The sequence below is a fragment of the Syzygium oleosum genome, unplaced genomic scaffold (assembly GCF_021117445.2).
Source record: "Syzygium oleosum isolate NSW1041296 unplaced genomic scaffold, Sole_v2.1 Sole_v2.61, whole genome shotgun sequence".
In the NCBI taxonomy this organism is placed as follows: Eukaryota; Viridiplantae; Streptophyta; class Magnoliopsida; order Myrtales; family Myrtaceae; genus Syzygium; species Syzygium oleosum.
In genome coordinates, this window is record NW_026607545.1 from 106,622 (window position 1) to 130,425 (window position 23,804).

A 23,804-nucleotide genomic window follows, 5' to 3' on the forward strand; every position below is an offset into this window, starting at 1 on the left:
TATTGGTCATTAAAATTGCATTTCATATAAATATGTCAATAGGGGTTAAATAGGTCAATTTGGGATTGATTATTTTTTTATCCGATCCAAACCTGACCCGTCCATTTGACAGGTCTAATTAGGTTTACCGGATAATTTTTCGCACTCAGGAGCCGCTATTGGTATATGTTTTCACTGATGCACAATTCCATGATGATTTCTCATGTTAAGTGATATGACAATCACAAAACTCCTTTTGGAGTTACGACAAGGGACTAGAATTCCACGATACGCAATTCATTTCGACTTTCTATATATGCTTTATTGTATTTTTATTCTCAATAGGGCATAAAACATAAAATTTCAATCGACACAAATGTGGCTACACGTGCATGTCTTAACAACTCTCTACACAGCTAATTCGATTAGTTCAACAACTCCCATTTTGTTATTAGTTTAATGGCCATTACCCCCAAAAAAAATACACAAATTAGAGCTCCAAGATCGTGATCCCACTTGATGACCTATTAAAGAATAAACAATTAATCCGACAATATTAAATTTTTTTTTTTGCGAATTCGAGCATATTAAGAAAAATCAACCTAACTGAAGAGTCATTAAAGAAAGAGGAACCACCCACGCGGTTCACTCTTATTTTAATCACACAATTATTTGTTAGTCTTTTGCGGTTAATTTCCATTAAATGAAGGAATTATATTTCATAACGTTCCTAAGTCAATCTGATTTGCACGTCATTGTGAATTTGTCAGCCGTAGAACCTTCTTCTAAAAATAATTTAATCGTCAACGTGTTAAATCAAATCTTAATCTTCTAGAGATTTTTGAAACTGTAAAAAAGTCGTCCATTTCACACTTTCTTTCGTGAAGTTTTTGAATTGCTTCTTCAAACTATCCTAATGTCGACTTCCTTCCTATCCATTGACTTGGATTTGTGCTCAACACATCGATACATTGTTTTGAGGAAAAAAAAAAAAAGACATCACAAGTGTCATAATTTTCGGATGACACTCACTTGAGTGTTGTAATTCTTGTATGACGTTCATTTGAGTATCATAACTATTCAATCGATCATTGGAGTATCATGATCTTTAAAAAAAGTTGCTAGAATTGCAAGAAACCCGATGTGGCATGACATTTGTGGTAAACATTTTTTAAAAGTCAATGGCACTCACACTCAAGTGAACGTTTTCTGAAAGCCGTGACATTCGATGGACCGATTGAAATACTATGATATTCGAGTGAGCGTCATACGAAAGTTTATGATACTAGTGGTGTCTTATCCTGAACATTATTCTCGATTCAACTAGCTTTAGTAATTTTTTGAGCAACATGTCATGTTTCTAGAGCATAAAGTCGATTTGCTTTTCGTAAATTAAGAGGGTTACTTATCCCTAGTGACGTAGGGGTATCTCCTTCTCAATACGAGAAAATTCCAGGATTTAATTAGAGAAACGAAAATTCAATTTCAAGCACTAAAAGTAGACATTTATCTTTATCAATCTAAGAACGACTCATAACAAGCAGTATCAAAATCCGAAAGGATTCATGTCAGAACATCAATAGAACAGAAAAAAATTCACAAGAAAAAAAAAAGAAAAGAAAAGGAAAGGGTCCTTCATTCTATTGAAGAAAAGTGTGAAACTACTAAGACAGGTATCGTGCTACAACAGTTCCCTTTGTTCTTTCTTTTTTCCCTGAGTTTTTCCAATATGATTTTTTTTTTGCCAATAGTGTGGTAATGCTGTGTTATATAGTAATGTAATTCGAAAAATAAGAAAAATGCACGAAAATTTATATGCCTGTGTGATTTGCCAAATTACTACCTTATATATTATATATCTTGGACGGCAAATTCTTTACATTTGACCCTCGGACCCAACGAAGCGAAGGAAGGAGCGACGACAGGCGACTGCCACAACGGCTAGTGAAAGCGAAACACGTTTTCTCTCCCTCTCCCTCCGTCTCGTACGCCAGAAAGTGAAAGCAAAATGAGAACGACAATGGAGACGTAAGAAGTTGGTGACAGAGAGAGACAGAGACAGAGACAGAGACAGAACGAAGGTCAAACTCAAGAAAAGTTGCAAACCCGCCAATATTTTGGGCGGCCATTACCATTGGCGTCTTCATATTCTAACCACTCCCAATTTAGTACGCATCATCACCTCTCTCTCTCTGTAGTCTTCTCAACAACCACCTCCATTCCCCTCTCTCTCTCTCTCTCTCTCTCTCTCTCTCTCTCTCTCTCTCTGTCTCAAACTCTAAACAGGGCAATCGCGAGATGAAGGTACGCCGTCTTTCTCCATCCCCGCCGTTCTTTTTTTTCTCCTGGTATATTTTGTTTTTCCCCAACGATTCTCTAAACTCCCCAACAACAATTTTCCAGAGGTCGAGTTCGTGGGTTCCGGGTGCTCTGTTTCTGTTCGGCCTCTTCGCTCGCGGTTTGACCCTCGAGGTGCTCCCTCCAACGCCTAATTTGAAAGGCGTTACTATTGAACGTCGGGGAAATGAAATCGCGCGGGTTCTGAATGTCTGTTTGTTGAATCACAGATTGGGAATACGTGCTCGTCGGACAGCGTCTGCGACGCCGGCCTGAAGTGCGAGACTTGTCCCGCGAATGGCAACACCCGACCCAGATGCACCCGGATTCAACCCCTGAGCCCCGCTTCCAAAGTAAATTTAATGACCCTCTTTCGCGTTTCTTGGATTGTTTTGCTTTTGTTTTGAAGGGCGATGAGCTTGCGATTATTGGAACGTCGAATTCTGTTTTTCCTTCCTTTTTTGTGTGTGTGTGTGTGGTTGATAAATCTGGGTGTAACAGGTGAATGGCTTGCCGTTCAACAAGTATTCGTGGCTGACGACCCACAATTCGTACGCTCTTTCCGGTGCCAAGTCGGACACCGGCGCGGTTCTCCTCTCTCCCACCAATCAAGAAGACTCCGTCACCAGTCAACTCAATGTACGTACTTTCCCTCTTCCTTGCCTGCAATTCTTTCCAGGAAATTTTACGGTTTCGATTTAGGTGTCTTAGTTTGACTCCTTCTGGGTTACTAGTAATTTGTTAACATTGTGGCGTATAGCACCATAACTTTGACCTTCCAAGAAACAAGAAGAAAGCAAAATCACAAAGTACTAGGTGCAATATTTGAACCTTCCAAATGATGCTTCTGGGTGACTATGATCTTGACCAACTCGCTGGACTTGGTATCTCGTCTGTGCGGGCTAATTTGAACTTGACATGTGCAACAGTTGTGATTTCTTGGTCCTATTCAACTGAGCAATGATGAGATTTTCGGCCATGCAATGTCTGCTATGGAGCAGTCCTTTATTGGGTGCATTTGACATTTGTAATTATACGTTCTGGATGCTCTTATCTTTTCGCTCTCTCTTTTGGGGGGGTTGAACCTTGACGTGTATGAGAACACTAAACCTCCTTTGTATGTTCTTCTATCATGCGGATTATAAATCTCTTTTGTGATTAGCATTCGCAGAGTAAATAGGATATTCCACAGATGGCATTCTAAAGTTGCAGGTGCATCTGCACCTGCAACTTTAGAAATAGACAATGTACTTGTAACAGCCCAAGTACCACATAGCTTGAGAGAGAGGTTGTACAGCAAAACATGAGCATGAAATAGGCCCTCTGCAAATATCGATCTTTTTTATGCATTTATGCCTAGACAATTTTCAACCATCACTTAAACAAAATTAAGGAAAGATCACTGCCTAAGGTCGTCATAATACGATATCTTCAGTGCAGGCAAGATTAAAAGGAATAGACAGCTCCCACGGTTTGTCAAGATCACTCATTTTCATTACGCCTTCTCTCCTTTGCTTATCTGGCTGTATGTTTGACCAGACTTACTCCCATGGTTTTTTCTAGTTTTTGTTCCCTGCCATTTTGGTTAATGCGTACAGATATTTCATGCTGCCAGATTTGCTGATTTGGGTTTGTTTTCACCTCTCATCTTAGGGAGGGACGCAACAAGAGAAACAATTAGTTTGTTTTATGATACACTTCATGTTGCTTTACCTGGCATTACGGTATGACCAAAGCAAGCAAAAAGGCTTGATTGTCCTATAGTAAAAGGAAAAGAGAGCTCTCGCCATTGGCATGTTTCTTTCTGTTGAGTTATATGGAGCTACTTTGTGAGGAAATCAGTCGATGATGGTAGTCTGAGAGTTTTGAGAGAATTAATTTGAGAAGTTGAAGCATTCAAATCATAGGTTGAATAACAGATAGTAAAGAAAGGATTTTCAATTTATTTGAGATAATCATGGAAACCTTTTTGAGTTTTCTTTTCTAATTATGGTCAACTATTCAATTCTGTTTCTAGTTTCTTTCTTTTTGGAAAAATCAGTCTCTTGTTCCCTCTTTTTCTGGTCAAAATTCTCTCTATTTTTTTTATCTGACAATCTGATTGATTGTGTATATAGAATGGAGTTCGAGGGCTTATGCTTGACATGTATGACTTCGAGAATGACATATGGTTGTGCCACTCATTCGAGGGGAAGTGCTACAATTACACCGCCTTTGTAAGTGTTCACAGTGTCTAAGTTGTATCAAGAGATGATATAAGAATGACATTTTCTGATAACTAACGAATTCAACTCGTCAATTTTTCTTCCTTCAGCAACCGGCCATCAATGTTCTTAAAGAGATACAGACGTTCCTGGAAGCAAATCCAACTGAGATAGTCACCATTTTTATCGAGGATTATGTAACTTCCACTCAAGGATTGACAAAGGTCTTTAATGAATCTGGTCTCAGCACGTACTGGTTCCCCTTATCTAGGATGCCCAAAACTGGCGGAGATTGGCCTACAGTGGATGACATGGTCCAGCAGAATCAGCGCTTAGTTGTTTTCACTTCTAAGTCATCGAAAGAGGCTACAGAAGGAATTGCCTATCAGTGGACATATGTTGTGGAAAATCAGTGTACGACTCCCTTTCTTATTTCATCTAGACCCAATTTAGCTGATTTTACCCTTCGAAATTTGCTCTAACCTTTTTCTTTTATGAGTATTACAGTTTGGTTTTATTAACGTAAGGGAGGTCTATAACTTATTCAATACGGATGACATGATTTTGTTCAGATGTTGATGTTTTCTTGCCTTCTATGTTATGCTGACTTTCAGATGGAGATGCGGGAATGGTGGCTGGTTCGTGCCCAAATCGTGCTGAATCTTCACCGATGAACACCACATCGATATCTCTGGTTCTGGAGAACTATTTCCCTGATAATCCGAACATCTTAGCAGCCTGTATGGATAATTCAGCTTCCTTGATTAGCATGATGAATACTTGTTATGAAGTGGACGGTAAAAGGTGGCCAAACTTCATCGCCGTTGACTTTTATCAGGTTTTGCCAGGAATTCCTAGATTCTCTCTCTCTCTCTCTCCTTTTTCTGTGAGAATTTAATTTTTAGTTAAGGAGTAGCTTCTTCTACAGAAGGATACTGTAACAGGAAAGTAGTTGTCTGTCTATTGTTGATTTTGGCTTCCACTGTTTTCGTAGAAAAGTGATGGAGGTGGAGCTCCAGAAGCTGTAGATGAAGCAAATGGCCATTTGACTTGTGGGTGTGATAGCATTTCATATTGCAAGGTAATTATTTTCTCATCCCTCAAAAACTTCTTCTTGGTTAATGAATTACAAAGGGGATATGGCTGTATTTAAGTCTCTTTATTTTCATATGAGAGAGCGGGAGAGAGAGGACATTAACAACAGATATTTGCATAGTGAAATGTTGTGTGTCGCACATGTGCAGGCAAATGCAACCTTCGGAACATGTGATGTCCCTCAACTAGCGCCTCCTCCACCGGCTGCGTTAACCACCACAAGCACTGGAGGATCCTCCCCGGACACCAATTCTGGTCATTCCGATGCTGGGCTGGCTCGACTACGGTGGCTGTTTGGGTTGTTCTCCGTCACTGCTTTCCTTTCCTTAATGTGAAAAGCTTTTTTCACTGTTTCCATCTTGTGCATTTACCTCATTATTTGATTTTTAAACCCAGAGGATGAGAGATATATCGTCGCCCTTCAGCTTTTCCACATTGTATCTAAGAATAAATTCTATATAGGGCGAAATTGATTACATTGTATGCGGCCCTTTTCATTCTAAATAAGAAATCCTTCCGTCTTTGTGGGATACTATGCCGAATGATCGGGAGAAATCGATTCTCAAATACCTTAAAGACGCCATCGGTTCCATCTTAGTTATTATCTTAGAGATTTCGCGAACTTTAAAGATGATTGTAATCGGAAAGTCCCATTTTTTTCTCCCTAGTGAGAGCGAACTTAGAACTCGTACTCATTTACTATTACCGGACTGCTGCATTCGGGCAATCTAACTTTGTTTTCCTTTAGAGAAGTCTAGACTCGGCGCACAATCACTTGCTAAGATCTAAGAAGGAAAAGAAATAGACCGTGTCCCGAGCGCCTCCTGAAACTTTTCTCTTCACGTTGTGCACATTGCCCACCTGCAGTCGCATTGTAACCAACCCTACCAATTTCCCTACACACTGGTAAGATCTGTTCGATTACCCCGTTCTCCGGCGACAAGGACGGATTTGGACTTGTCTCTCCCTCTAACCCAAGGAAAACATCACGCTTTGCGCCCATGACAAGACCGTTCGATTGCCCAAGTAGTTGATCCTAAACGTTCCCAATCGCAAGGCACTTGGCGCCCTGTAGGTCTCCCCTACCCAACAAATCTCGGGAGTGGCCTCGTTTCGATGCATCTAGACGGAGTATCGACGTACAGAGAGTGCTCTCGCAAAGCTGTGCTTTGTCGGGTCCAAATTTCTACCAATGGACCGTTGGGATCATAATGTTCTTCTAGGCGGGAAAAGTACAAAAAAAAGTCTTGAACCTATTGCATTTCTACCAAAAGTCCTAAACATTTCAATCAGACTAATTTAGTTCTAAACCTTTTCATATTTGTGTCAATTCAATCCATTTGGCCAAATTTAAGCCGGTTTCACTGACATGTATGCTGACCGTCATACATGGTTAGTCAACCGGCGTTGACGTGGACATCTATTGTAATATTTTTTGATTTTTTTTGTTTTTTCTTTTCTTTTCTTTTTCCCTTCATTTTAGCCGGTGAGGGCTAGCAAGTCCTCGTCGGTCGCCGGCGAGGGCGCAAAGACCCTCGCTCAGGGCCATTGCGGCCTCTCTAGCTGTGAAGACCCTCACCTAGATCTAGCGAGGGCTTGGTGGCCCTTGCCGGCCAAAATGAAGGAAAAAAAAAGAAAAAAAAAGAAAAAAATAAATAAAGAAAAGCAAAGAACATATTATTAAAATTTTTATGTCAATGTCGATCATATCATGTAGGACGACTAGTATCCACGTTAGTAATTTTCCACTTAAATTGGTCGAATGGACTGAATTAATATTAATGTGAAATTGTTTAGGACTAAATTGGTCCTATTAAAATATTTATAACTGAATCGGTATCAATATAATAGATTTAAAATTTTTTGATACTTTTGCCGAAAATAGTTCGATTATTATATCAACACCTCACAAGTCACAACCAAGTTGAAGAAGATAAGCGCCACCTTTGTACCATTTATGTCCCAACCGCTGACATCGACACCGTTGATTTTCGGCAAGAAAATATCTCGAATCTTTGAAATCCTTCCTTTCTTCAAATGGAACAAACAGAGCTAGAATCATGTGTGGCAAAATCAGACACACTGGCTCGAATCAAAACGTCAAAACTCCCGATCAAGGATCAAAACCCTGGAATGCCACCTCCTATTGCCATATTCTCAGTAAGTTAAGGGCAACCAAGCTGCCCTAATACATGAAATAGAAAATAATCCATCTATTTCCCACCAGATTGCAAGTGAAAATGTCAAAAATAGTATGACAAAATATAATCAAAGCATGATAAAATCGATTCGTTCTTTCTATTATTTATAGTGTCAAGCACGCCTTTCTCAACTTAAGTGATTAATCAGTGATCCATCGTTCAATTTTGCCTATCAAAATACACCGTCAGTCTTTGTATCAACTGCAAAAAATATGTGTGCAAATCAAAACGCCAAAGAATGGACCACACAAAATTTTTTCACAAAAAATGATCATGTAAATGCAAGCATAATTGATTCGACAATCGGTAAATAAGTTGTAAGCTATACAAAATTTAGTTGCTTACCTGACCCTAACTTGGTCATTCTTAATAATTAGCATCGCCCATGAAATACTTGTTGCAAGCTATACAAAATGTTACGATAAAAGATTGATTAATTGAGAAAAATCTACTCATCCGCAGGATGTCTATTGGTGAACTCCAATACCTGCAACGCTCGTGCACCAAAATGCACCACCTCAACCTTAGAAATACAAGCCCAACTACACATGGATCTAAGTGGATCGAGGACATATCCATTTTAACTAGAGGCGGTAAAATGAGTCCGTAACCCACTTTTTGAATCATATTTAGTGGGTTTGGTTGTTTATAGATTACCTACACTATTAAACCTCGGTTGATATGAGTTGACCAAAATAAAAGCCTAATGACATGTGGGTATTATTGGGTTTTGGGAAATTTTATTTTCAATTTTATAAAAGAAAACTGATCAACATATATATATAATTTGAATTTTAGCAATGAGATGTAAAATGGGGGGAAAATTGTCTAAAAAGTTTTAACCTAGTGCACGGCGGCCAATTCAGTCATAAACTTTTTAATTTAGTTAATTTAGTCCTATATTTTTTTTTATAGTTTTTCAATATAGTCCTTTCGGCTAAATTTGGTCAAAAATCGTTGACCTGGACTCCAGCCATACGTCGGCGGTCCTACATTGGTCAGCGCCGCAATTCTCGCAATTTTTTTAAATTTTTAAATTTCTTCTTTTCTTTCCTTACTTTTTGTTTTGTGGGCTGTCGACCCTCACTGGGGCTATGCCACGTAGGATGGCCGATGTCATGTCAGCGATTTTCGGTCAAAATTGATCGATAAGACTACATTAGAGGATTGTAAAAAAGGTTTAGGATTAAATTGGCCAAATTAAAAAGTTCAGAATTGGATTGACCACCGTACAACAAGTTTTAAGGCTTTGTGGACAATTATCCCTAAAATGGGTCCATAAATACTTTTTAACTTACATTTAGTGGACTGAGTTCTACCTGAAATACTAAAACTAGGTTAAAGAGTTAAAAAAAATCGAAAGTCCAATTATGTGTGGGCTCAATGAGTTTGCAACACTCTCATTTTTAACCCATTCTATTAACAAAGGGTAGCAAAATGAGTCAAAAGAAAGTTAAAGCTCAATTACATTAGGGTTTTAGGGTGAGTTTGGAAAAGTTTGGCCTTTGAACCTTTTCATCGAGGCAAGGTCCTTAGATCGAAGAGTTTTCATTGAAAGAAAATAGTGTTTGGTGACATGTAAAATACTTACTAGTAAGCAACTTATAAAATTTAAAAAAGGTAAAAAAAAAAAAAAAAAGAACGCACAAAAGAGAACGACAACCCGGAGGACACTCCCGGGTGATATTAGCCACCGCCAAGCGTGAGGTTGAGCAACTCCTTGCAAGGCTCGCCTGGGAGAGCGCAGCACGATGAGGCTCGCCAGCGACCCACGCGAGATTTGTCATGTTGAGGTCCAACGGCCCCCGGCAAGGCTGGGTCACATGCTACTACCCAATGGCCTGCCTAGGGTTGCGCGACCTTTGCGAGGCTGCTCCAAGTTCGAGCAACCCTATGAGTTGGTGGGGAAGGGAGGGGCTTAATGGAGCATAGTGGTGGCAAGGCTGAGGACTAGGTTGCGGACTCGCAAATTGGGGCCATGGACTAGTAGGGGTAGTATTTTTTTTGTCAAATTAGGGGTTATCACATGGTTAGGATGGTTACTAGAGGATATGGGAGTGCGTTATAATAGCGGCATAATTATTTCTTGCGACAACTAAAATGCTATTTAAATAGCACGTAATGATGTTTTGCATGAACGCACCAAGCACAATTGAGTAGATTGTCACTTCGTCCAATATCATATTCTTTGTGGCACTAATCGATTTGTCTCTACTTCATCTGATAAACAGACTGTTGATGTCTTTACTAAGATACATTAACCTGAGCGTTTCTGGATTTTTTCCAAACTCGAGTTGACTTCTTTCAAATTACCTTACGTTTGTATAGGGATGTTAGAGATATATTTAGGAGATTCTTTATATTTCTCTTCCTTCGTCCTAATTGATTATGATGATATTCTGCTACTCTAGAAAATCATCCTATAAACCTATAAATAGGCTCGTTTATTCTTCATTTGATAATGTACAAAAATCATCACAAGTCTCAACTGCATTAGTGTACCTGCTATTTCCATTAGTAATTGGTTGTTTTTATAATAATCAGGCCACTTAATTATCTGATCTTATCAATACATGATTTTGCAAATCTTCAGGATATTTCCCAACAAAGGAAGACAGCTTTTATCAGTCAACAACGTGTTGGCCACAAAACGTCTGCAAATGCCAAAAATAGTACAACACAGACGAATACTAGAGTCACAACCTTGAAGCATCTCACTGTGGAAACGAATCCACGATTGATAATGCCTCTGGAAATCCTTAATCCTATAGAATGAGCAACAAAGGAAGACAGCTTTTATTAGCCAACTACATGTTGGCAACAAAACGTCTGCAAATGCCAATAGCACAACACACATGAATACTATAGAATCACAACCTAGAAGCATCTCTGTGGAAACGAAGCCACGATTGACAATGCCTCTGGAATTCTTAAAAGCTGTAGCATGAGAAACACACTTTCATTAGCCAACCAGATGTTGACCTTCCTAAAGTGCCAACAGTCGAAATCATTTCTTCTTTTTTCTTTTTCAATATTTCTTCGTTTTCTTCTCCACCATCAAACCAAACATCCAAACTAACACATCACACATCGTGATCGGCTCCATCTATAGTCTGTAGATACTGTTTCTATTTAACGAACTTCAAAGCTTCAAACCAGAACCATTCAACTTCTCTTCCAGGACACCGTCAATTCTCTCCCCCATCTCAGCACTCATGTAATTCACCCAATCTCCAACCTCACCTCTCCTGAAGAACCACTTGTTCTGATATCCAGGCGACACCTTCCCGCTTTTATTCACCTCCATTGTGCTCAAAATGTCGAAGCTACACATCCTCAGTATTCCCTCCACTGTCCCGTCTCTCAGTTCTTCTTCGCTAAATGGACACCCCAAGAAATCGGCCAACCTCCTTACATGAACACAAGGATCCTCTTTCATCTCCTCGTACATCACGAACAACGCCTTCTCGGGCATCTCCAAACTCACCTTGTGGTAACCCAGCACATGGTCCCAGTAAGGCCCATACGCGATCTGCCCTTGACAGTACTTGTCGAGGCACTGCTGGAGTGGAATCTGGCCCTTCTCTTCGGGCCTCAGCTTGTTGGTGAAGTGCCACAGCGAGATGAAGGTGTCCTTAGGGTTCCTACAAAGGTAAACCAGCTTGCACTTGGAGTCCCTCACTGACTGTGGAAGTGAGGAATAGGGCAAGTGGGTGGCAAAGAGCCTCGGGGACTCAAAAGCAGCGAGATCGGGATTTTCTTGCTCGCGGTAGAGCTGACGCTCCAAGAAGAGCACGAGGTTGTGGGGGTTTTGGGTTAGGAGAGGGTGGTGTCGTGAGATGGAGGCGGAGTACTTGGCACGGTTCAAGAGAGCAAAGAGGATGGCTTTTAGCCAGATAGTGCCGGATTTTGGGTTGCTGACGAGGAGGATGTCAGAGGCGTGAGCTTGGAAGTGGTTTTGGCAAGCGAGGACGCCGCTGAAGAGCCGAGTGGAGAACCAGAAGCCCTGGTACAAGCAAAGAGAGCCGGCAACCCAGTCTTCTTCCGAAGGGAGGGAGGAGAGCAAGTCTTTGCATGCTTCTGACATGTAGTCATCTCGCAAGTACTTTGCATGGGAAGGAGGAGGAGTTTGGGAGGCTTGCCTTGTGGTGATGGTGGTGGCGGTGGAGGAGGAGATGGAGAGTCCGAGTGAAGAATGTTGGAATTTGTGATCCGTTTCTTGAACTTTAGAGATGAGTCCACACAATTCAAGCATGTCTTGTAAGAACTAAAATTAGTGGTAGAAAAACACTATGAAGAGGTGGTGAAAATTGTGGTGCTTAGATTAATTAGTAGGAGGTAAAGTTAGTGGCCAATGAATGGCCAGCATGCATGCTCAGTGATATCGGAAAAGGAGTGTCGTTCAAAGAATGCCTGTAAATAGGCATAACTCATTCATGTAAAGATGTGTGGGGAGTGGAGCTCATATGGCCTACATGTCCTCTTACTTCTCCACCCACGCCAACATCTCCTCAAAATAATTTGAATGGATTATGAAACTAAAAAATGCAAGTTGTGACTAATGGAGCTTGGGATGGCCGGAGCTAACCATAGATGCCATCTCGTGAGACGAATCATTTGCGCCTACTTAGTAATCTTTCTGCTTTCCCTTATTGGTTCACCTTGGGAGGGTCGCAACAGCCAAAAAAAGTGGGGATATTTGGCAAAGCCAAAGCGTTGCTCAATAGCAATATAATATATGCAAGTTCTCGTTAACTCTTCACCTCATCGTATTTGAACGATAAATCTAGCATGCGTCATTGTACTGGGCTGCCCCCGACCGTCGACATCTCTTCCTCACGTCGTCATTGATGCCTCCAAAAGTTGCCTATCCCACTTGACATAAAACATAGTTACATATTGTGCAAATTGACTCCATTGACACTGATCTCGTGTTGGAATATCTTCTAGACACCGACATTCTTCTCCATGAAGATAGCGCCGCAATTGCTTTTTTTCGGGGGTATGAATTTCGCCCAGGGAAGCATCTTGGTGAGGATTAGTTTCGGGCATTCGCTCCTGTAATTCCTCCCAACTGCGGAGTAGTTGTGTCTTGTCGTTGTTGATTTTGGCATGTTACGAGGGTAGAGTTGACCTATGTACGTTGTTGCCTCGAGTGCCACGACAATTGCGAGGCGAAGTTGTTATTGTTATTATTAACTTCATTGTAATATTTAGAATGCAATTAAATCATTATAAAAAGAAAGAAACAAATGGAATTAACAAACGGTTTCATAGATCAAGACCGTTTGGAAGTGAAATATGAGTGAAGATTGGGGAGATAAAAAAATGAGAGAAAGGGAGCCAATTCATACTGGCCGGCAAGTCACTGATTTAAGTGTACCAATGCTCACTTATTAGTTTCTTTTTCAGTTAAGGCCCAAAGGTACTGCCAATTGGCCATCCAGTGACCCCCGGTCACTGATCTAGTGACTAAAATTGTGGGGCCGAGCCACATGTGCCCAACATATCTTTTGAGTATCTTTTATAATAATTTCATTTCAATTCATTTCCTACGTCAACAAATAATATGTTATCTTTCTATTACCGATTTACCTTTTTTGTCTTTATAAATATTATGTTAGTTTTATTTATGTGTATTTTAGCTTATGATTACTGTAATAGTAAAAGTAGAACCCTTTTTAGAGTTATGTCAGGTTGATATTCCTATTTTTATAATTTTCTAATTTACATTTTTGGCTAATTTAATTAAGAAAACACGAAATGCAAAAGTATGAAAAATTGATCTATTTTAAAAATCAAGAAAAGATGCAGATTAATGTAAATATGAGTTTCTATAGATAAATTAATATCATTTGTAGATGTCCTTATGAAAACACTTATTTTTAAAATACAAGGAATATCAATTCAGTATTAACTCTAAATTAGGTTCTACATTTACTATTATAGAGACCACAAGGTAAAATATAATTAAATGAAACTATTGTAATGTTAATAAATACCAAAAAGGTAAAAACATAATAAAAAGCTAGCAATTTTTTTTGTTGATTTAAGAAATACGTGGAAATGAAAAGATAATTTGAAGTATGGGAAAAAGTGTAATTATGTAAACTTGTGTATAGTACTGAATAGAGTGAGCATGGATCTCAAGTATAACTAGGAACTAGACTAAACCGCCCATGAGAACCGGTTCGATTCTAGGTTCTAGTGAGAATCGGTTCGGTTCTTGATTCCAAATTTTTTTGAACCTGTATTGTGCAATTGGGTTCCTAGTTCTCAGGTAGGAACAAAATTGAATCAGACTAGGAGCTGAAGAACCTAGAAATTGTACTGGGAACCAAAGAGCCGGACCAAACCAAGGGAACCCTAAAATAGAGCATGACATACACAGTGGATGAACAAAAAGTTCCTTTCCCTAAGGGCGACTCCTTGGCTTTCACTTGCGGAATTTGACTCATCTAGAGATTCCAGATATTGCACTTCATTGCTAATTGCCATTGCAGGCTACATCTACCATCGCACAACCTAGCTCTGTTGTGCACTACTTTATGACTGGGAAAACACGAATAGTTCAAACTTCGCTCAAGACCTCTTTGTTGGCCAAGATCACCAGCAAAAACTGTTGTAAAATAAAATGGCTTCGAATCAAAAGAGCAATCAAGTCGGACTTTGAGGCGTGATATCACTTTCCTTAAGGATTTATTTGCCCCACAATTGTTGCTAATGGTCACCGGTAAAAATCCTCCATGATATAACAAAGTCTCAAAATGAGAATACTAGATAGCAATTCTAGTATTTCTCCAGGGTCTCTCTAGGAAACAAAACAAATGATGGCTATAGTTTTCGAAAGAAGACTTGAAGAAATTGATCTCTGTTTTCTTTCTTGCCAAAAACTGACATATATAGAAATCGGTCTTAAAGAACATTGGCAACTCTTCACGAAAGGTTGCAAAGCTAACAAAGATATTCATTCGGAGGAAGTTGCAAACTGAATAGATGCAACCCTTTGGAAAAGATTGAAAACTGAACAAATATAATCTCCAAAAGTTGTCATGGAAAGACACATGTAAAATTCGGAATAAAATAAATAAATAAATAAATATATAATTCCGAATTTTCATAATTTTGAAATAAAAATTAATAAGATAACCTTACGAAATAAAATAAAAATATAAAGGGATTAGTGATAATCGCGCCAAAATCGCGCAATTATTCGCGCACCCGCACGCGGGTATTGTGTGGACTAGCACACACTCCATTGTCTTCACTCTAAGGAGCAAGAAGATATTCACAGTTATAAAGCGGCCCACTTTCTCAAAACTTTCCTATGTGGGACAAAGGAAATAGCATTATTTTGTTTGTTTTACAAACAAACATCCAACAATCCCCACTTTGTTTGTAAAACAAAGATTTCATGAATAAAACTTTTAAAAAAAAATTTAACCATACAGCCAAGATTTCGGTGAGATTAATATACATGCATAAAGGTCTCTTTCGAGTTAAACCTTTACTTAGTGCAAGTATCTCAAAACTCTATCAAAGGGACAAGTAGCTCGGCTTTAAACTTGTACTTTTAAATAATAGAATCGGACATACCGCACATATACTAACCTCTTGTTTCAGCGAGAAGTTATATATTACTCCGCACTATTATGGCCTTGTGCTTGATCCTGTTTCATGAGCTCTCTAGAAAGCAACCCAAACTTTCGTAAGAAGCGGCACCACTTCTAAGCTCATATAGGTGAAGTATCTACCATGTGTTTCTGTTACTATTAACACATTACAAGTTTGTACTATACTTCATTAAGAATTCAATTTATCCTCTAAAACGTAACAGACGATACTAACTTCTCATATCAGGGCTAGCGTTAGTATCAAACAATCACATTCAGTAACTTGTTCTTACCCATTAAACCTTGTAACTAGTGATGTTCTAGAAAAATGTTGGGTTACCGTTACTGGTGATTTTAATTAAAGGGTTTCAGCCCCATTTCTTTCGAGGTCGTAGTTACCATCTGTCTTGGTAAAGCCTTTGTAAAAGGATCAGCTAAATTATTACTTGACCTCACGTAGACAATTGTTATGGTACCATCTTTAATCAATTGTCTCACATACTCATGCCTTAGGCTAATATGTCTAGACTTACCATTATAAGTGCTACTATAAGCTCTTGCTAAAGTAGCCTGACTATCACAATGAATAGAGATAGGAGGCATAGGACTAGGCCATAATTTGATATCCAACAACAAATTCCTAATCCATTCAGCCTCTTTCCCAGTTGCCGCTAACGCAACGAATTCGGATTCCATCGTTGAGTGAGTTATACATGTTTGTTTCTTGCTCGCCCAAGAAACAGCACCTCCGCCGAGTGTGAAAATCCATCCAGAAGTGGAATGTTTATCACCCACATTTGTAATCCAACTAGCATCGGTGTATCCTTCTAATACAGCCGGATAATTATTATAGAACAGACCTAAATTTTTAGTTCTCTTAAGATAACCAAAAATTCTGGTAATAGCCCTCCAATGTTCTATACTTGGATTACTAGTATACCTACTCAACTTGCATACAGAATGAGCAATATCAGGTCTAGTACAATGCATCGCATACATTAAAGACCCTACAGCACTCGCATATTCAAGTTGTGCTACCGCTCTACCAGTATTATAATTTAACTTAATACTGGAATCAAATGGAGTACTTATTTCCTTGAAACCAGGATGCTGAAATTTATTTAGCATTTTTTCAACATAATCGCATTGGCTCAAAGAATAACCCCCACCATGCTTTTTAACTTTAATACCTAAGATAGTATCTACTTCACCTAAATCCTTCATTTTAAACATGGAGGTTAGATACTTCTTAGTCTCAACTATTCCAGTCATATTTGTTCCAAAGATAAGCATATCATCAACATACAAGCATACTAAGACACCATAGTCTTTAGTGAATTTAGAGTATATACACTTATCAGCACTATTGTGGACGAAACCATTAGACAATATGACCGAATCAAATTTTTCATGCCACTGCTTAGGAGCTTGCTTAAGCCCATAAAGAGACTTCGTCAATTTACATACTTTCCTTTCATTTTCAGGAAGAACGAAACCCTCTGGTTGTTCCATGTAAATTTCCTCATTTAAGTCTCCATTCAAGAAAGCAGTCTTGACATCCATTTGATGAATACAAAAATCATAAATGGAAGCTATAGCAAAAAGAATTCGAATAGAAGTTATACGTGCAACAGGAGCATACGTATCAAAATAATCTATTCCTTCCTTTTGTCTATATCCCTTTGCCACTAGTCTAGCCTTAAAAGCTTGGATAGAACCATCAGAATGATATTTTCTTCTAAAAACCCATTTGCAACCAATAGGCTTGGATCCTTTAGGTAAGTCTACTAATACCCAAGTATTATTGGACATAATTGAGTCCATTTCATCATTTACAGCTTCTTTCCAAAAAGAAGCATCTCTAGAAGACATAGCATCAACAAAGCTTTTAGGATCGTCTTCTAAATTTAATACTAAAGGATATTTATTTACCACGTTATTATCTCTGTCTCCTTCAACAAGGAAAACGTGAGTAATATAATCTGGACCTAAATCCTTAGATTTTCTTGCTCTAGAGCTTCTCCTCAATTCAGTCATGTCTTTAGAATCATTTGTTCCTTTCTCTTGAGAATTTACATGAGTTTCTATAGGTCTTGAATTATTTTCAATAATTTCAGAACCTGTAGAACATTTGTTCTCAAAGAATTCAATATCTCTCGATTCTACAATGACATTGGATTCTAAGTCAAGAAGCCTATAAGCTTTACTGTTTTCAGCATATCCAATAAAGACACTTTTGATAGCTCTAGGACCAAGTTTAGTTCTTTTAGGGTCCGGTACTCGGTAGTATGCCAAACACCCCCACACTTTAAGATATGACATGTTTGGTTTTCTACCTTTCCATAATTCATAAGGGCTCACGTTATTTCTCTTAGATGGTATTCTATTATGAATATAACATGCAGTAAGCAATGCTTCTCCCCAAATATTAATTGGTAGCTTTGAATTCGAAAGCATACAATTAACCATTTCTCCGAGAGATCGATTTTTCCTTTCAGCCATACCATTTTGTTGTGGAGTGTATGGTGCGGAAACTTGATGAATAATACCATGTTCTTCACAAAATGAAGAAAATTCATTTAAGAAATATTCTCCACCTCTGTCTAAACGTAGAACTTTGATTTTCCTTTCCAATTGATTTTCTACTTCAGCTTTATATTTCTTGAACATGGTGAATGCTTCATCCTTCAACCTCATGAGATAAATATATAAATACTTACTGCAATCATCCACAAAGGTAATGAAATACCTTCTACCGCCACGAGTTATCATTCCATTGAATTCACATATATCAGTATGTACTAAATCCAATAAACTCGAATTTCTTTTCACACTTGGAAATGGTTTCTTAATTAATTTAGACTTAGCACATATTTCATATTTATCAAATTCGCCATTGAAATTTATCAAGCCTAACCTTTTCATATTCTTTAAATAACAAATATTGATATGTGCCAACCTACTATGCCATAAAGATAGAGACTCAACAATATAAATAGAAATAGCGATATTATTATTGATACTCAATTGATATATGCCATCATTAGCATAGCCCTTTCCAACAAATAGCCCATTCTTCGACAGGATAACCTTGTCGGATTCAAACAAAACCCGAAACCCCCTTTTACAAAGTAAATCAATAGAAACTAGGTTTTTCCTAATTTCAGGTACAAACAACACATTAAGAAGAGTTATCTTCTTTCCAGAAGCGAAATCTATCTCCACCGTGCCTTTGCCAGCAACCTTTGCAAGAGCATTATTCGCCATCAGGACCTCTTAAGCATTTGTGTTGACAGTCTCTTCAAATTGCTTGAACACATATTTGTCCTTGCACACATGAACTGTCACTCCATAATCTAACCACCAACCGGATTGGACAGTGGCAGAATTGATCTCAGAAATCATAGCCATCGAACCATTGATTTCAGCAATGTTCATATTTGAAAACTTGGTTGAAATCATGGCCACATAGTTCTCTTCAACCAAATTTGCATCTGTCTTCACCGTTGGAATGTTCTTGTCCTTTGATATGCTCTTGCGGTGAATGCAGTCCTTGGCATAATGTCCCTGTTTGCCACAAACAAAACAACAACCCTTCTTCTTCTTGTGTGTCTTCTTAAATGTATGCCCATTCTTTACTTTAAAGTTATGGCCGAATTTTCTTTTTCTCTCCACAGCATTTACCTTGGAATTATACAAAACAGAATTATCACGTGTACGTGACTCTTCCTCAATACGAAGATGTTTCTGTTTTTGCTCCAAGGTGAAGTCCTCCGACTTATGCATCAGCCTTTTTCCGTAGTCTTTACAAGTTGAAGGCAATTTTGCAATAATTGCTCCAACTTGAAAGGTTTCTGGAATTTCAATTTTGAGGGCACGAATTTTGTTGACGAGCACTTGTAATTCGTGGACTTGTTCCAACACGGGCTTAGTATCAATAAACTTGAAATCGAAATACTTTGCGATTAAATACTTATTGGTACCTTGCTCCTCCGCTTTGTACTTGAATTCCAGTGCGTTCCAAATTTCTCTGGCCGACTTCATCTCAGTGAATAAGTCATACAATCTATCAGACAGTGTATTCAGAATGTGTCCACGACACAGCAATTCGTCCTCCTCGCGTTTCCTCTTTTCCTTATTAACCCTTTCAACGGCTTCCGCACTTGGTTGTTCTCCCTCAACAGTAGGCTTCGGATCTTCAATAGGTGCCAAGTTTGGATCCATAATGTAGGATATCTTCAGGGCAGTGAGAAAGAACATCATTTTGTCCCTCCAGCGAGCATAGTTGTTCCCATCAAACCGGTCCAGTTTGACCATGTCTTGGTTCATGATTTTGATTGTCTCCGACTCCATTGTTGAACGAAATAAATCCTTAAGATTGTTGTAAAATAAAATGGCTTCGAATCAAAAGATCAATCAAGTCGGACTTTGAGGCGTGATATCACTTTCCTTAAGGATTTATTTGCTCCACAATTGTTGCTAATGGTCACCGGCAAAAATCCTCCAGGATACAACAAAGTCTCAAAATGAGAATACTAGATAGCAATTCTAGTATTTCTCCAGGGTCTCTTTAGGAAACAAAACAAATGATGGCTGTAGTTTTCGAAAGAAGACTTGAAGAAATTGATCTCTGTTTTCTTTCTTGCCAAAAACTGACATATATAGATATCGGTTTTAAAGAACATTGGCAACTCTTCACGAAAGGTTGCAAAGCTAACAAAGATATTCATTCGGAGGAAGTTGCAAACTGAATAGATGCAACCCTTCGGAAAAGATTGAAAACTAAACAAATATAATCTCCAAAAGTTGTCTTGGAAAGACACATGTAAAATTCGGAATAAAATAAATAAATAAATAAATATATAATTCCGAATTTTCATAATTTCGAAAATTACTTGATAAACAAAAAACAACCTTTCAACTAATAAAAATTAATAAGATAACCTTACGAAATAAAATAAAAATATAAAGGGATTAGTGCTAAGTGTGCCTAATAATCACGCCAAAATCGCGCAATTATTCGCGCAAGCGCACGCGGGTATTGTGTGGACTAGCACACACCCCATTGTCTTCACTCTAAGGAGCAAGAAGATATCACAGTTATAAAGCGGCCCACTTTCTCAAAACTTTCCTATGTGGGACAAATGAAAGAGCATCATTTTATTTGTTTTACAAACAAACATCCAACAAAAACACCTTTGGAACGTCCTATTGCTGGTTCGATCATGGTCCATGAATTTTAATCATATCTTCAAGGTGAGACCCAAATGATCTACCTCGGTTCACTTTGATTAAGAAAAGATTCTTGTAAATCTTGTTTCCGTATGAGCAAAATCTAATCCTACTTGCTTTGCATCTCTTATATAAATCTTCAGTCTCCAAATTAGCCATAAGAGAATCTTCAAAAGGATCAATTACCCCTTTTTAGTCATAAATGCTACCCAACTCCCTTGGCCATTAAAACCACCCGCCTGGGTGGCGCTGCTGGAGCGCGCATTCTTCCTCTCGCAAAAGGTTGAGTGTTCGAATCCCGAGCGCCGCAGGGTAACTTAACCGGTGGCACGAGTGTGGTGGCTAGCACGTGTCGCCCCCAGGGTTTACTCCCCGGCTATCGGCCATGCGGGGGTTCCCTGGGTTATCAAAAAAAAAAAAACTCCCTTGGCCATTAATGATATGTCTACCAGGGTATTTAATTGGCCGTCTTGCCCTCTAGGCAGTAATGTTGGTCTTACTGGAATTTCTATATTTATATTGATCGGTGGGTTAGGCCTAGTGGGGACGTTAGCATCTAGTGGTGCTATACTGATTGCTAGCCTAGCATCTTCAACTTCAGGCATTGGACCAAGTTGTCGACCAACTTGGTTTGTCATCCTGTTGTTGCCGGCTGGATTCTCTAGAACAAAACCATTCCCACGTGTTGGATCTTGATTCGACGACTCAAGTCTTTGTCTAATTCTTATAATGGGGGTTGACTAGTACAACCTACATTATGATAAAAAAAGAAGGGTTGAAATGATATCCCTAACTAAGCAACCTACATGATACAATCTAATTCAGTTTTTGTTCTTATCCGTTTGGTAAGTAACGAAAGACAAAGGACTCTAAAAGTCTACAAATCAATTATCCTGTTTTATTTCCTAATCATTCATGAATATATAACCTAAGTTACTACATGATTAATGAAAATGCAATCTAAGTTCCAGATGCAAGATAACATGTTTGAAACGTATGACATATTGAATATGCAGTTCTTAGTCAATTAGCATGTATGAATAATCTATGGGAAGTAATGAACCTCTTCTATAATGAAAACTATATGAAATGTTATTTTTTTAGTTTTTTTATTATAAAAATTGAACAAAATTAAGAGCTAAGACTCTACACATGAAATACCAGGAAATCACTGTGACTAACAACTAAATGATGCAACGCTAAGATTTTATATTTTTGTTACGCTATATGAACTATAGGCGATGTAGATAATGCATGCAATGCAATTAATAGCTGAAGCTATCTATATGATTCGATTACTAAAAATCAACCCGAGGAATAAATGATTTACTACATGATGTTCATTATATGAGACTAGTCAACCTTAAATCTATATGCATTCTAAAATTGACATTCAATGCTCTAAATTTGGAAGCCCTAAGTTCTAAATATGCATGTAATACATGATATGCATTATATAAGCGACAATTACTAAAGTTTATAACGCATCGAAATATATGTCTTATCCAAAACGCACCAATATTATTCAATGACATATCATTTTAATCCAATCAAAACTTATTTAATCAATCACGCGTAGCAAACTACACAGGAGACAATATTAAGGATCTCAAAGATCCTATACACTAACATGTCTTAGTGTAAACAATAATCAAGACATTATGAAATAACCTAGGTTCTAATGCAATATAATTTGCATTTGAAACTATATAATAAAATTACCATATAAACTACTAACTTTAAACTCACTTTGATTTAGGGTTTACCTAAAGTAACAAAGAGAGATCTCAGCAAGGATAGTGGCGCGACCATCGGACTTGATGGGTCTCCGGCAGAGAATGTGATCGACAGAGACGACTACGGTGAGGGCTCATTGGGGCAACAAACAACGGCTAGAAGCCGATGGCTCAGGAAGTTTAGACACCGCAAGATCGACTGAGATCCCTGCTGGAACCTGATGTGGATGCCCGAAGCTCGCTCACACCACCAGAGTTGTTGCTGAATTCAGAGCCCCTCTGTACGTGGATAGGAGAGAGAGACCAAGGGCGTGCATGGACATGGAGGTGGACGTTTCCCTGTGTGCGTGGCTTGCTTCTTGTCCTTCTTCAAAGTGACCGAATGGTCAGATGTTTTTTTCTGAGCAAGGGTCGCGGCCCACACCCAGATCGGGCGACCCTCGTCTCGATCTGAGCAAGGGTTGCGACCCACACCCAGATCAGGTGAGGTTCGCCGACCATCGCCCCCTTGCCAGCCTTCCCGGCGAGGGTGGGGCGGTGGCAACGAGGATTGCAGCCTTGATTTCTCCCTTTTTTTAAAAAAAATTACCCTTTTTGAATTTAATTTACATAAAATTTATATTAAAAATTAGATTTGGAACAAAATGATATCGTATTAGCCTTATATTTCATGATTTAGATATATCATCGCCACATAGAAGAGAGAATATATTTAAAAAAGTCACATCAGTATTTTCAATTAGCAAAGTTGGACGGAGTTAATGGAAAGATTTGATTTTATCAACTTGACAAGTTTTAAAACTTAATTACACTTTTTACAAGTTTATGACTCAATTGCACTTTTATAACAAGTTTTAAGATTTCAAGTGCACTTATCCCTATTTATTTTGATAGTCGTTTGATGATGATTACTCTTAGCTACAAATGAGTATTCAATAAGTCTCGGCCATCATCGACAGGGTGCTTGCCAGCTCACAATGAGGCGGCGCTCGAGCATGACACGAAGAGTCAACCTCCAGCTCGAACGGACTCTATGATCTAGTTTCTCTTATTTCAGTTCTCACCCTGTAATTTCCAAGCAAATCAGTTCGCAAAGGTGTTTGTTGCAAATTGTCACTGGCTGTTGCAACACTCCATTTTTGTTCCGCAAGAGAGATAAGAGGGCAACCACTGAAGTTTGCCTCAGTGGCCACCCTTCTTATTTAGGAAGGTAGAGATGGAGAGTTCAATTCCCCACCTTCTCAAGAGGGGTTAAGGGTGGGAACGTTTAATTTCAAATGTGGATTTCGACTCCCATGCTCTCCAAAAAGGGGGACAAAAATTTGAAAATAAATTGAGAGTTAGAGTAGGACAGACCAAAAAACCAAAAAGATAAAGAGGGCCAATACTGGTGGTTCATCGTAGCAA

General features: G+C 38.6%; 2 protein-coding genes across 3 annotated transcripts; one reads left to right on the top strand and one right to left on the bottom strand.

Moving 5' to 3' along the window:
* The first annotated feature begins 2,043 nt into the window (after window positions 1-2,043).
* On the top strand, window positions 2,044-6,147 carry LOC115692091 (PI-PLC X domain-containing protein At5g67130-like). Of its 2 annotated transcripts, XM_030618848.2 has the most exons (9): window positions 2,046-2,283; window positions 2,383-2,451; window positions 2,547-2,669; window positions 2,818-2,955; window positions 4,434-4,532; window positions 4,631-4,934; window positions 5,135-5,358; window positions 5,515-5,601; window positions 5,765-6,147. In XM_030618848.2, exons 1-9 carry the CDS (start codon window positions 2,278-2,280, stop codon window positions 5,948-5,950), a joined length of 1,236 nt encoding a protein of 411 aa, XP_030474708.1. In that variant the 5' UTR covers window positions 2,046-2,277; the 3' UTR covers window positions 5,951-6,147. The 2 variants fall into 2 exon arrangements, with proteins under 2 accessions (XP_030474709.1, XP_030474708.1); XM_030618849.2 differs by lacking the exon at window positions 2,383-2,451 and having other exon boundaries at window positions 2,044-2,283.
* A 4,353-nt stretch (window positions 6,148-10,500) lies between these two features.
* On the bottom strand, window positions 10,501-12,071 carry LOC115692103 (cytosolic sulfotransferase 12-like). The gene has a single exon (XM_030618859.2). It carries the CDS (start codon window positions 12,069-12,071, stop codon window positions 10,959-10,961), a length of 1,113 nt encoding a protein of 370 aa, XP_030474719.2. The 3' UTR covers window positions 10,501-10,958.
* Between the last annotated feature and the right edge of the window lie 11,733 nt (window positions 12,072-23,804).